The 15,404-nt window shown below is 40.0% G+C and overlaps 1 protein-coding gene across 1 annotated transcript in view; it reads left to right on the plus strand.

Annotated features, from left to right (window-relative positions):
* The first annotated feature begins 1,496 nt into the window (after nucleotides 1–1,496).
* Nucleotides 1,497–15,404, plus strand: part of ablim2 (actin binding LIM protein family, member 2) — a 108,945-nt gene continuing 95,037 nt past the window's right edge. Inside the window, exon 1 of the mRNA XM_051944055.1 lies at nucleotides 1,497–1,834. Within this exon, the coding sequence (XP_051800015.1) occupies nucleotides 1,822–1,834 (13 nt within the window). The 5' untranslated portion in view covers nucleotides 1,497–1,821. The remainder of the gene's footprint in view (nucleotides 1,835–15,404) is intronic.

Consider the following 15,404-nt stretch of genomic DNA (forward strand, 5'->3'; position numbering starts at 1 on the left):
CCGAGCTTCTAACAAAAATGTGATGTATTAACAAGTGTGTTTCCTTTTTTCTTAATTTAATGGATTAATTTAATATGCAGGGTAACAAAATATGTTTTTTTTTTTTTGCTTTTGGTATGTTATTTTAAATAATTTAAAATGGTGTTTTTGTGCACAAAAAAGTCATAAGTTGCTGAATTGTGTCTGCATGTTTGTTGAATTTCAATTTACAGCCAAATAAATTGCTGGAGTCAGTCACATTTTCTGTGCTGTTATGTGGAATTATGATGGAAAAGAACACACTGTACAGACTAAATGATTTATACACTGGGCTTAATGTAAACTCGTTCAGCTCTGTCTCCTTCAGAATGCAGTTTGTTTACATTGAGCAGCTCTGTAGTCCCACAGCAGCAGCGCGCCGCCCATTAGAATCGCTGGTTTCTTTCTTAAAGACTACATTTCCCATAATTCCCGCGAAGCCAGCGCAGTGGCGCTGTCAGGCCGAGGATTGTTCAGGAGCAGCCTGCTGGATGCTGAAGCTCCTCATAAACAACCCGGCTGCTGTTCCTGAACAGAAGACAGGAGGGTTCTGACAGGCTCCTTCAAAGTAAAAGCATCAAACAGGAATCATTAACGTCAACATGAAGAATGTAGAGAGCAAAATATCAAAGAAATAACAATGGAAACAATAATAATAGATAATAATAATAGTAATATGGATCGCCGAGAATCTACAGACATCTGTTATTATTATTATTATTATTATTATTATAAATGGCAGTTGATTCTATTTTATTTTTTTACATTTGATGGTGAATGTTCTAAGGAAGTAGATTCACTTTTTCTTATGTGTATGTGATGGTGGGGGCTCAAAGTCATTTACTTACCCCTCTAAAACCCACTGTTGCAAAAATACAACATCAATTTTATTTTATATTATTTACTTATTAGTTATTGTTTTCTATTACATATTAATATACATTATTTTTGCTTTTTTTTCTTTATTGGTTGTAAGGCAACAACAAGAAAGTTTTGCATGAGCTCCTGATGTTATTGCATCTAGAGGAACCCTTTGTGTATTTAGTTTTAATTATGTTATTAAATTTAAATTTTGCTGATTAAATTAGCACAAAATAATTGGCGCATAATAATCGTAACAAGAGAAATTAACTTCAAGAGAAACTGAAACATGAGATTGCTGCTTTAATTTGTGCACACATCACTCGACACAGAACTGGAGTATTAGTTGTGGCTTAAAAGTAGACTTTTTGTGTCTCCAATGATTATTAATGTGCATTTTCTCCCTTAAACATGCACATAACCTTTCACAATAAAACTTATCTACCACCTCCTTAATACTTAACATTTATGCTTGCAAAAACAAGTGGGAAACCTTGTTACTTTTATCATTTACTGTACTAGATTTCCTCGAGTCCAACAGGAGTAACTTTCGAAAGGATGTTTTATTTTGAAACGCACCACCGGAACCTTTCCTCTGTCTTTTCTCCAGCTTGACTACGGCCGCGCTCCTCCACCGTGCGCCCACACCCAACCTGCACCGTCTGCTGTATCGGGAGGCAGCGGCAGCCCCGCAGTGTACGCAGGACATTGTGCTGGCAGTGCGGCTGTTTGTGGAGCTGTGAGCGGCCTCGGCTGTGTGCGCGCATCAGCCTCCGGTGGAAACATCTCTTCTCATTCATTCTGCCCGCTGCACCGAAGGCTTGTGCGCTCTGCGGCGGCTGCGGGCATCATCACCATCATCATCCATGTCCTGTCAGTGTGGATAGTGGCTTATTTACTGTGCATCATCTGACTGGAGAAGACGTCTGACTGCCTGGCACCATGAGCAGCACTGGTAGGAGCACTCTGCTGAGGAGTACACTGCATTTATTGTCATTATTGGCACTTTAGGGAACATTTCAAGCAATATTTAGTGTAATATTCTTATAAAAAATCCTTGCTGTGTCAGGTGAAGTCTGCATCTATTGCTGCTTTCTCGTAGTTTGTGCAATTTTTCCTTTCTTTTGGCATCACTATGACATCCTAATGTGTGAAATGCACACTTTAAATGGGTTAAAGCGCCTCGTCCTCTGATGCAGCCTAATTAAACACAGTCAGTCTGATATTGAGACACAGTTTCAAACGTCTCCCTGTGATGGATCCTGACATGCGGGCAAATTAGAGCCCTGTTATGAATTACAGATGCAGAGACGCCCACGGTGCCTTCGGTGGCTCTGCAGTCACTCCTGCTTTGAAGAGGCTGTTTGTCTCCAGCAGGCCCTGACTCCTGGCTTTGTCCCCAGAGGAGGATCCCGATAGCATGACAAGAGACTGATGTTGTAGTCCTGCAGCAGCTGCACAGTTTTCTATGTGCAAATAACTGTTAGTGGTGTCTAACTCAGAACACGTTCTACAACTTCTAAATAGCAAGAAATAATGAGCATGGGGTGTGGTGGTCAAGAAAAGTTGACTTAGATGTCAAGGATTTCTGACAACTACGAGGTTTCCCCAGAGGCGGGAACTAAATCATAGCTCTCATTTACATATAAAGCAGTTAGCTCAATTAGCTCAAATTTAGTTATTAATCTACTGAAAAGGAAGATAGCCTTCTATATGACCTTGGTTTAATGTCAGAACCTCCAAATATGCCGTTCTTCCCCTTCAGCTGATATGAAAAATACACTCCCCAAAATTGTGACATTTCCCAGAGGAGGATCCCGATATCATAACAAGAGGCTGATGTTGTAGTCCTGCAGCAACTGCACTTTCTTTTCCATGTGTAAACAACTGTGTGCAGTGTCTAAACTCAGAGTTCTACAACTTCTAAATAGCTAAAAAATGGAAGCATGGGAAATAGTGGTCAATAAAAGTTGACTAGTTGACTGAGATATCAAGGATTTCTGACAACTACGAGGTTCCCCTGAGGTGGGAATTAAATCATAGCTGTCATATAGCTCAATTAGCCCACATGCACTACCTGAAAGGGAGCTGCCCTTCTGTATAACCTTGGTTTAATGTCAGAATCTTCAATATGTCATTCTTCCCTTTTAGCTGATACTGACATAAAGAGACCAAAGAGCCTTTTCAGAGGACTTTATCGCTCCACATTGACGACTAGCAACTGTTGTTTTTCAAAAATGTGCAAAAGTCCAATTTTTAGAGTTTATTCAAGGTGATATTAACACTGTTGCCTCGTCAAGTCTGACTTTTATGAGAAAATTCTCAACTTTTCAGGTCAGATTGATGCTTTAGCTTGATTTCAATCACGTAAACTCAACTTCACAGGAACTCTTTTACAGCAAATTGCTAAACTGCAAATTCTTGATCTGAACTAACAACTTATATTTGCTCAGTTGGTGTGATTTTTTTCTACTTCATGACTTGCCATGAAGTCGAGTGGTTTAATGTCAGAATCTCCGATGCTCCGTTCTTCTGCTGCAGTTGATATAACAACAAAACCTCCCAAAATTGTGAAATTTCCCAGATATTTGCTCTTCCCTCAATGGTTTTTTGCCAGATTTCTGATGCACAAACTTGGAATTTGAGTCAATGCAGGCAAAAGCCAGGTCGGTGTTAGCAAGGACAGATCTTTGGCTGTATAGTCCATGTAGTCCTGCAGTACAGAGAGCACGAACAGTCCTGTTTTAACGAGCAGACCCAGGGCTGTTGGAGCTACTAATGAGAACGCTGCAGTGTGTCTGGGGGTCGAGACGGGAGAAATTCATTAGCGCTCCGTTGTAAACTGCTGCAGAAAGACAAACACGGGATTTGTTTGGGGTGCCTTGTCTAAGCTTTTACCTGTTGAAGAATTTTGAGCTGTGCGTGTGACTTGAGCAGAAAAGTTCATTTCAAATGTCCACCTGTGTGTGATGACAGCTGGTCTCCACATGTTGGGCCCCGGTGTGTTTGTGGGCATCGGTCTGTACAGAGGGAGGGTGTGAAAACAAGCCTTTATACAGTGCTGGTACTCGAAGCACAGTGAAGGAACTTTGTGTTTTGGAGATTGATTATCTCAGCAGACTGGGGAAGTTGTATTTTGGGCTTGTTTCCTTTCATTAAGGCCAGTTTGGAGGACGACAAAGGACTGAGCTCCGCATCCTGTCCTGCAACGACTCGTTACTCTCCTGCCACCTAATCCTGTCTCAGTTGTTTTCTTTGACCCTATCGTGATCGTTTTAAGATCTCTTTGCCAGTCCAATATGGTTCCCAATTGATTCTTTGTGGTGTTTAATTTGTCTTCCACAAAACATGAGATTTTGCAGTTACTCCTTTGATTGGTTCTATCAGTGAGTGTTGACTGTTTATTCCAGCAACTGACTGGAACACTAATGGCATTTTTAATTTGTTGTTGTTGTCCATCCAATACGGTGGAACATTGTTGGTCCCCACGGAAAAGAAAAAAGTTTCTATAAAGTGGAACTGTCTGTTAATCCAGAGACCAAATCGGGTTGACAGTCAAAGAGAATATGACTTAATTAGCTGGGCCAAAAGCCAAATTAAAGTTGTAATAGGACCGCTTAGTGTTTCCACACTGTTGTATTAATACTTATAATATAGTATTATTATACTGTTTTGGACAATGTAAGATGGCAAACACCCCACTTGTGGATCTATAACCACACAAGCCATAAAATCCCCCAAAAATAGCCTCTAATAAATGTCAAAACTATGCATTCATGAAGGAAATATATGCATATAGTTGTCCAGATATGCATTTTTAAAATTTCAAATGCGATAAAAACAGCTTTAACTGATCAAAAATATTACAAAACAGTTACAAAATAAATGTCACACTGGAACGATTGAGATATTTGACCCAAAAATGTCAGGGCCAACATAGCTAGCAATTAATACACCAACGCAAGGCTAGTTTAAATAAAATACATGAGGAAATACTGCTGGTAATTTAAAAAATATATTCCAAAAAAGGAAGAAAAAACAAGCATGTTCCTTCTTCCATTCAATTTACATTGAAAAAAGTTTTAAGATGCATTTTTTTTATGAAACAAGCGAATTATTCTCATTGAACCATAATCTGTGAGAGATAGAGGACATAACTAAATATTGATTGAAACAGTTAATAATGGAGTTAAAGATGAGACACAAACAATGTTTATTTAGATTTATTTGGTTTCTGCCATTTTTGGATAATTAAACCTGCCCCAGGTCAAACTGACCCAGAAACATCATTACTGTTCCTGAGAAACGAACCCAACAGGAGGGTTAAATAAAATAAAAACTGGTAATTTAACATTCCCAAGTGTAGTTCCCCACCATGTCTACAACACCGACAGATAACAGTGACTCAACAGAATGTAAAAATGTCTTTTTTTTTACATCGTGAAGAACATGCTGTGTAATAAATATGGGTCAGGGGTTAAGAGACGGACCGGAGGCTGTGAGACATCGGTCGCTCTCCAAAGACAACCTGATGAGTGAGTGAGTGCTGAAAGGCAAAGGGAGGGTCAAGCTTGCACCAGTCACAGCTCTGTGCTCGAGGGGCCGCATTCGTCCACACGAAGCAGAAATGCTCCATATTTTTTTGCTTGCAGATGCAGTTCCAGAAGCTTTTATCAAGTGCACTCGTCTGGTTTCTCTATGCTTGAGTTTTGAGGTTAGGTTTTCAGTCTAAAGTAATGCAATGTCATGAACAGAGTTGTAGAATGAGGCTGCATTTTGGGTGATTTCCCTACATTCAACCACTGTTTCTATTGGCTGGCTATGCAAATTAGCAGGTTTCAGTTGTCTTAGTCTGATAGGCCACACTTTTACATGTTCAAATCCCCCAGCTGTAAGCTTTTAATCCACGTTTGAACAACGGACGGACATATGTTTTGCAGATTTAGTGAATTTCCTGGATATTGACCAACCGTTTCTTTTATCTGATCCATCCTGACTTTCAACACTTAATGTAGCTGACCTGCCGTCACTCGAGAGTCTGTTTGGTAAAGTTCCAACCAACACTTCAGATTAGGAAGGCAGAGAAGGAAAAACGAAGATCTGCATTTAAAGTGTTGCTTAGTGCCACTTAAGTTTGGCGTTGTTAGCACGGTCAATCCGCAGGAGTGGTTTGCCGAGTTCAAAGAAAGCACTCACAACAGGCTTGGCATGATGAACACACCCTGAAAGAAAGTCTGCAGCATAATCAATCTGCCTGTCTGCATTCCTTCACTTCCAGAGAAATATCATGCTGCCAAGCTGAGCAGGTGTCCGTAGTTTTCATACCTTTTCCAATACATCTTCCCCTTCATTTTATTAGCTCTTTTACATGTGGCAGCTTTAAAACCGTGAGGTCAGAAATATTGAAATTTGACACAATTACTGGGTACAGTCCCCGGATTCATTTTAACTTTGTTTCATATTTGCACCTCAAGCACTCTAGCGCCACCAATGGGTTGAAATTGAAGGTGTGTTTATGCACTTAACCTTTGAATCACGAGTTTGATTTTCAAATATGAAACCAAGTTTAAAGCACCCATTGCAACCCTTTTTCTGCCATATTGGATTTTATTAAAAAGAGAAAGAGGCAACAAAAACTTTACTCAGTTGTCACTGAAACTCATGACTACCACAAGAATTTTTGATTTTGGAAAGCATCCAAACTGCCAAACAGGACGTGAGGCCGTATATCAGCAACGCTTTGGTCGTGCCAAACCAAACTTGGGTCTTGAAGCCCATTTTAAGAAAGCACAAGAATTTTGCAGCATTACACCACTAGGAGGCGCAGCAACAAGCAAGAAAATGCCTGAGCCAAGTGTTTGCATGGAGTCACGTCAACCTAAATGATGCAAAAAAACAGGTTTGCATTTTAATTGTTTACAGGTGGCACCGTAACACTAATGTAAAACAACCAAAATGGTATTTGTCCTAATTTTGTGTGATGTATTGGCCTTGTACAAGTTGTTATGTATCGTGAGAAATCCCAAAATCAGGACCTTCTGTGATGATCAAATTTATGTGGATGATACTGCATTTAATCAGAAAAGTTAAAGAGTTTTCAGTGGCCATAAATATTGTCATATCTTCACCAAATTTGTGATAAATCATCTTCAGACTGGTCCTAACAAAAGTTGGTTTTTTTAATTTTCTAAAACTGCCAGGCGCAAGCTGAGGGTTTATCTCAGTAACGCTTTGATGTACGTACACCAAACTTGACATATAGACTCGGGATGATTTCTTTGTGATGTTCAGTAACTTTTGAGTCATTTGACCACTTGGGGGCGCTGCACAAAGCAAAAACAACTTTATGCCTCCTCATATAGTTCGCTTAACAAGAAACGATTCCTGTGTCTGGTGGTACTTTAGGAGCTTCCACGTGTTGGTATCAATAGCTGCTCATCTGCAGTTTTCTAAGTTCACAGAATCTGAACCATAAATTATCTTGTCCTAAGCAAGAAAACAACCAAAGCAAGACTTAACCTCGTGTATTATTCACTCCCAATCTTTGGTGTTTTGACATAAAACCTGCTATCAGTGTTTACAGCCATGCTTTTAGCGTGATAAGATCAAGTCGCCATGGTGACTATACAATCCAGAACTCCTTGGCCTTTTCATGGCAGCTATATTAGCACTTTATCTTTTGTTGAATATCATGTATGCAGCAGAGGAACATCAACAGTTCCACTGGATGAGATTTTTCACAGGTATCCTCTTAGCTGACACACACTGACAGCGCTGAGGCTCTTCACCACAGGGAATCGTTATCAGTGACTAATGGGAAAGGACGACTGCAGAATCGTCGGTTAATTCCGGCTCAGATTACTGCCACAGGTCACATAAGGAGAGATCGGTTCAGATCAATACCATTTCTCATGCTGTTTTCCGCCTGTTTGTGTGCATTGGAAGTCCACGGGGTGAACCTACCAACCTCTGGGCGATATCACCTCAGCTGGGATCAATAACGTTAAATTTATCTGTGCAGCCTTGTGCCTTTGGAAAACACCCAAAGACGGAAGATGAAAATTGTCCAGTCAAAACATATTATGGCTGCTGGAAGGTAGTCCTGGGTTTTGTAATATTTTCAGTCTATGATGCTGAGTTGGAATGAAAATGAATCTCCAAAGCCTTTTAGTGACATTGGAATTTGAAGAAATGGTTCAACATCTTTGGAAATTAATTTGTTTGAAGACCAAATCCCATGGCTCAGTGGACAAATACTGTAGATCCAGCACGAGTCCTTTCATGGCTACCCTAACTCTTTACATTACTGGCAAATATTTCAAAGTTACCAGTAGTTATGAGCTGGGAACGCTAGTGAGGTACTAGCTAGTGACTGAACACGCCGTCCCACAAACGCTTGTATTAATTTATTGTTGACATTGTTTTAGTACTGGTTGACTCGGTGCAGTTAAATAAAGTGTGTCACGAGTCAGAAGGTGCAGCAGTGGAGTGTTGCACCCGAAGGCATGAGCCTCCAGGTTGTGTGTGTCAGGAATGATGATTTATGTGTTTACATGTGGACAGTTTGTGCAGTAGGAGAATAGAATGTGAACTGTACCACGCTGTGAATGCATGAGAGTTCATCAGCCACCTTTGTAGTTCTGAATCAGACCCACTTTTGCCTGTAATTGAAGGGAAATTCTTGATAGCGAAGATTTACATGGTTCTAGAAACATTCCTTCGAGATTTTGCTCTGAATTGCCTTCTCAGCATCATGCAGACTGTAAATGTGTATCAAGGTCAGGCTGATCTTGGGCAGTCAGTGTCCTCCTTGTTGGATTTACTGTATGGAATGAGCAGCAATTAGTCTAGTTGCGGTATGTAAAATTAATGAATAGACTCCAGTTATGCAAAATTATCAGCAGGAGGTTATGATAACGACTGAAGCTAATCATCTATTTTGGATTAATCTTTTAATTATGTCATCTTAATCATTTCATCCCAACATTATTGAATTTTCAGTGATCATAAACAAAAGGCTTGAAGAAAATCTGCTTAAACTGTAGCAAATTTTTTTATTTTTATTTAACCCACTCAAATTATTTGTGGCACCACCGTTCAATGGATCCAAAGATGATTGTGATTAATTGAAGCTAATGTTTTGGTGTACTAAGTGGATTTTCAAAAGGTTTGATGAGTAATTCTTAGCCCAAGATCCACTTACTGGAAAGTCTTGAGAAGTGTTCGAAAACTACTGACTTTTGGTACTAATTCTACTTTTTTGATCTTACTTTTGTGTCAAACTACAATTTCGAAGGTCAATACTGAAATTTCAAGCTCAGATTTTAGCCTGAGCTTGTCCTCGGATTGAAAACATGCCCTGCTTTGGGGCCTATTTTACTCCAAATGGAACCACAGTTTACAAAATGAACACTCTGTTGTAGTGAAAAGGTCTTCAAACTAGCTTTTAAGACCATAAACTAATGAAGGAAATGTTTACAGAGGTAACAAATTAAGTGAGAATTGGTGCCATTTTCCCTTTAACTTCTGTATAATCGTCCCCTTTTTGCAAGCAGAGGAGTCGCCCCCTGCTGGCTGTTAGATAGAAGGCAGGGTTAAGATATTTCTGTGTAGGCTACACTTTTCAGTTTTGGAGGCTGCATCTGTCTTTCGTATGCAGTCTTTAAGACAGTGTGTAGGTTTGATGAGCTAGGCTACATGCTAACCGTCATCTAACTGGTTCATTTGCAGTTTAAAGTGAGAAAACACACTGAAAAACATACACAAAAAGCAAAGATTTGGAGAAAACAGAGATTAAATGTTTAATTTTTTCAACATGAAAATGAATAAATGAAGTGTTTAATTACAAAATAATAGCTTATAGTTGGTTTAATTAAAATATCTCTACTAAAATTGCATTTGAAACTACATTAGAGGTCATTTTTCCTTATTAAATCTATTGCTTGTTGCCTTTTCAGGAACAGTGAGGAGGCACCAGTGGTTTGGAAGAGCTAATGTGAAGCCGTCATGGGTGTAAACTATGATCAAAGCTGTCAGCCTGCTAACATGTCTTCACAGGCGTTTTTCGCTGCATATATTAGTTAAAGCACAGATGTTGCTAATAACAGTAATGAAGATGATGTTCCTAATAGGCTTTTACAGTGTAACAGTGAACCAACATGTACAATAACTGGACTCTTAAGCAGCTAAATGGGACTAACCAATCATTCAGTGTGTTATTTACATCTCTACTTGTATGTTTTTGCCCATTTTGGTCCTGCTCGTCCTCCATACTGCTGCATTGGTGGGCAGATCCACAGTGGACACCGTAGCTCGTCTTACTGGGATAAATACTGGCTGAGGTCACTGGTGCTAAGCCCCTGCACTGGGGCTGCACACAATCACACACACAGACTAACAATTAAGCCAGCAATGTGGTGTGGGCTCGTGACATTTCCCCGCAGCCTGCTGTTTTACAGCAGCCTTTGGTGAAGGCAGGAACGACGTGTTGACTTCAAGGACGGAATAGTTTGGTCAAATCTCAGTTTTTGATGATTGTAGCTGATTGGATTGGATTAAAGGTGATGTAACGGCATCATAACTTAATGCTGTGCTGTTGTAACTTAGCTTCAGTGGGAATAATTCTACAATTTTCATATACAGCCATCTCTGGCCCTCTCCTTTTGCATGTACAATTAGCTGTCTTTCTATGGAGTGTTGTATTATTTAAAATTTTGTATTTGGATCCATCTATAAACTACTTTTTAGAGTTATGCTAACATTAACAATATACATATTTGCAATTATTCAGTTTAATAGAAGGAAAATATGTCTTCTGTGTGTTTATTGGTTAAGGGTCCAATGGTGATCCATTTGGCTGATTTTCTGATCAATATTCACCATTTTCCCATTTTTTCTTATTTTTTCAACTATTACCCGATAAAATAAAACGCACAACTGCACTCTTAAGAAATATCATGCCCGTTATGTTATTGGTTATGTATCATGAAGGTTAAATGTTCTTTTTTTTGTCTTATTTTTCAGTTTTGACACCAAAATGTCCACTTCTGCTGAAAAAAATGGTTTAAAATACAGCTTATCAGTGACATACGATATCCAAACTGGCTCTGAAAAACCATATAGGTCGAACAATTGTCCATTTAGTCGATTATCTGATCCAATATTCAGTATTTCCCCAATTTTTAGTTATCTTTTAGCCAATTCCTGATAAAATAAGTACAGTTTTGACACTAGGACTTCCATTTTTGCTGTAAATGTCGGTAATATATCCAAATTGGCTGTGAAAAACCATGTAAGTCAACCCATGATGTACAGTATGTATGTCTGGAAGCAAGAGAATGGAAACAAAAAACGGAACCCTTGATTTCTGTATTGCAAATGAATTACAGCATAAAGCCGCACCACACATGTGACATTTCATTCAAAAGGAAACCAGCACCCTCAGGCTTTTTTCCTCTTTTCTGCAGAGATCCCTAACATCCATTCTGTCATCCTTTATTCATACCTCCCAGCTCCAGTATGCAGCATGCAGCTCGCTGTTAATTGGTTCCTCGGTGTTGAACGTGCTGAATGTGTGACATTTAGGCACCATCAAGGTCGGCCTTGGGTTTCTCAGGGAGCTGTGTGTTGCAGTGAACGGCGTTGTGTTACGGACTGTGTTCAGGCGGCCGTAGCATGTTGGATTAATGTAGTTGAATGAGCTGCGACCGTATGGAAAGGTGTTTGTGTGGTTCTTTATCGGATGGCAAACAGTTAAGGAGTAAAACTGGCATGCAAGCAAGCGGAAAAACACAGGTTGGTGTGAGTGAATCTAAATGACCATCTGGATGTTTACTGAAACTGTATACTCAAGAGCTGAAAATAGCTGGAAACAAACTGTCCCCAAGTCTTTGTAAAGCTTCTCCACGTGGGCTTGGCTAAATTATTGGGTGAATTCAAATGAGAAGGTAGGGTCTAGTAGGTGGTCTCGCCACCTAGAAACTCAACAAGCTCCTTGCAGGTCCCCAAAGCTCCTCGGATGAGGATTTCTATTAGCCTAGCCGCGCTAGACAACCCACGGCAACGAATTTAATTCTCTGCCAGGGTGGGTCTAGTTACCCTCCATAAGGCTCGAGGTTGGATGCTCCTAAAACTGGCCGATGAATCACCATGAAGTGTAGAGTCAGAAGGCGGGCGTAACTAAGTGACGACAGAGGCGCAACGATTCTGACAGAAACAACCGGAAACAACTAGCCTAGCCGCGCTAGACAACCCACGGCAACGAATTTAATTCTCTGCCAGGGTTGACAACAAAAACGACAACAGTCGTTGAGCTCCATTAGCACCGACTCTGAAGTCATAAGGCTTCACCGAACTCCCGCATCCTCTGATTTCTGGCGCTCTAGGAACTACATCAGCCTATTCCTTGCGCTGATTGGTTGTATACCTACCCAATTGCTGCAGAGTGATTTGATAGACAACCTTTTAGCCCGCCTCCCTCCCTGTCGAGAGTTCCTAGACCCTTGTGTCTTCAGACCTGGGTCTAGCGCGGCTAGGCTAGATTTCTATTATAATTTAATGCGACTGCCCTTAGCTTAAAAGCTTACATCCAGTGAAACGAGGATTTGTGCCATGCAAGTTAGCAACTTGGCTAACAGCTGAGTCGACATCTGGTGACCATGAATGTATATGATTGAGTGTTCTGTACAGAAGCATCTGCATTCCTTACATTTCTGCACTCAGTTATTCAGATCTTTCCTTCCATTTGTCGTTTCAGTGAAGGAGTTCAAGTGTCCCATGATACGTCTAAATGTGACTTTATTGGAGAGAGCTCGGCTTTCGTAATTGTCTTCAGAAATGACCTAGAAATGTTCAGACTCTTCACACACATTCGGTTTGCAGAGCCCATAATGTGCCACTATTATAAATAATTCACAATATTCTCTTTACAAATAGATCAAATGAAATCTGCTAAGCCCCAGCACTTAGAGAATACAGCTGACAAATTCTGAGGACTTGAAATGTTTGATCTACGACATGCTAAAGCTTATGGCTGCACTCTCATCTGCAATCTGACAAAGCCTTCCATGCAGCAGAAGCTTTCTCCCTATTGGAACAACACTAGCTTTAGCTAACATGATTCAGAATCTACCTTCATACGTTGCTTTACATGTGTTTTACTCAAATTTACTGACATCATCCATCTAACCATCCTTTTAGAGTTTGCTCTTTTGATGAATTTCAGCTTTCTGTATAGCATCATTAGCCTCTGTAATTTTCACCCACAATGCTCCAAACTTTCATTTTTATTTGCAAATGCAGCCTTTGTGATTCTTGAGTGGGAAAGTGCTGGAAGAAAGGTGTGGAGAAAGCAAAAAAACATTGCAAAAAATACATAATGACATGACAGATGATGAAATATGCGCCATTTGCATTGGAATCTATACTTTGCATGTTACAGATTTGATAGATTAGCATGCGATTGAGTTGCCAGGTATGACAAATCATTAGAGGTAGAAGGAAAGAGTGCAAATACTTCGTTTTGCCTCTTGAAAAATTCTAAATTTATGATGACATAATGGACTCATGACTGATCCTGTTGCAGTAGAAATGAAGCACAACGATGCTGCATCCATTTCGCCGTTTTAGTTTAGCATTACTAGTAGTCTGAGGTGGTTGTTCTTTGTAGCTTTTTGCAAAACTTTGTGGAAATGCTTAGTGGCAAAGACGAGACAGAAAAAAGAGAAAAAGATCAGCACCAATAGCTCACAATTTCTGTTGAACGTGTCATTGATTATTTAGACGTGTTCCTACTGTCAGAATGGATTCTTCTTCGTTTCTTTCTGCCGTTGTAGTGTTTGGGTTTCAAAGGGCCTGCGGTTTATGATGTAACCCCCCATAATAACGCAGCAGTTTCAGTGCCTGGTGGAGCTATTTGTAGGGATTGTTAAGAGGAAACAGGACGTGTTGTCCTTTGTGTTATGGGAATGCGTGCAGCTAGCGTCAGAGCTAACTGTGCACTCCAAACCTGGCTGCCATTACAGAGACACGAGGATCAATGAGCTCCGGTGAATTATTCATCAGTTCACTTCTCCTCAGTGTGTAGTTGGTGTGTGTTGTGTTGTGTTGTGATTGACCGTCGTCTGAGGCTGACCAGGGTAACTCTCTCTGCTGTGTGCTCATATAAAGGGAAGATAGACTCTCTGCTGGTTGAGGAAAAGCTCTAAACACACCTATGGAGGAAACTTTCTGCAACAACAGCAGAGAAAGAAAACTTTTCATCAGTCTTCTCCTCTTATCTCCATTTGTTTCCTCTCTTATCCTGTTTCTCCTTCCTTTCCTTTCCTTTCCTCCTTTAGTTCCTTTCCTCTCCTTTCCTCTTTTATCTCATGTCTTCCACTTCTTTCCTTTCCTTTATTTCATTTAATTTCCCTCCTTTAGTTCCTTCCTTTGTTTTCCTTCCTTTCCCTCCTTTAGTTCCTTCCTTTCCTTTATTTCATTTCCTTTCCCTCCTTTAGTTCCTTTCCTTTCCTTTCATCTTATCTCATCTCTTCCACTTTTTTCCTTTCCTTTCCTTTCCTTTCCTTTCCTTTCCTTTCCTTTCCTTTCCTTTCCTTTCCTTTCCTCTTCTTATCTCATGTCTTCCACTTCTTTCCTTTCCTTTCCTTTATTTCCTTTCCTTTCCTTTCCTTCCTTCCTTCCTTCCTTTATTTCCTTTCCTTTCCTTTCCCTCCTTTAGGTCCTTTCCTTTCCTTTCCTTTCCTCTTCTTATCTCATGTCTTCCACTTCTTTCCTTTCCTTTCCTTTATTTCCTTTCCTTTCCTTTCCTTTCCTTTATTTCCTTTCCTTTCCTTTCCCTCCTTTAGGTCCTTTCCTTTCCTTTCCTTTCCTCTTCTTATCTCATGTCTTCCACTTCTTCCTTTCCTTTCCTTTATTTCCTTTCCTTTCCTTTCCCTCCTTTAGGTCCTTTCCTTTCCTTTCCTTTCCTTTCCTTTCCTCTTCTTATCTCATGTCTTCCACTTCTTTCCTTTCCTTTCCTTTATTTCCTTTCCTTTCCTTTCCTTTCCTTTCCTTTCCTTTCCCTCCTTTAGTTCCTTTCCTTTCCTTTCCTTTCATTTCCTTTCCTTTCCTCTTCTTATCTCATGTCTTCCACTTCTTTCCTTTCATTTCCTTTATTTCCTTTCCTTTCCCTCCTTTAGTTCCTTTCCTTTCCTTTCCTTTCCTTTTCTTTCCTTTCCTTTCCTCTTCTTATCTCATGTCTTCCACTTCTTTCCTTTCCTTTCCTTTATTTCCTTTCCTTTCCTTCCTCCTTTAGTTCCTTTCCTTTCCTTTCCTTTCCTTTATTTCCTTTCCTTTCCTTTCCCTCCTTTAGGTCCTTTCCTTTCCTTTCCTCTTCTTATCTCATGTCTTCCACTTCTTCCTTTCCTTTCCTTTATTTCCTTTCCTTTCCTTTCCTTTCCTTTATTTCCTTTCCTTTCCTTTCCTTTCCCTCCTTTAGGTCCTTTCCTTCCTTTCCTTTCCTCTTCTTATCTCATGTCTTCCACTTC

Source organism: Acanthochromis polyacanthus, chromosome 23 (assembly GCF_021347895.1).
Source record: "Acanthochromis polyacanthus isolate Apoly-LR-REF ecotype Palm Island chromosome 23, KAUST_Apoly_ChrSc, whole genome shotgun sequence".
NCBI lineage: Eukaryota > Metazoa > Chordata > Actinopteri > Pomacentridae > Acanthochromis > Acanthochromis polyacanthus.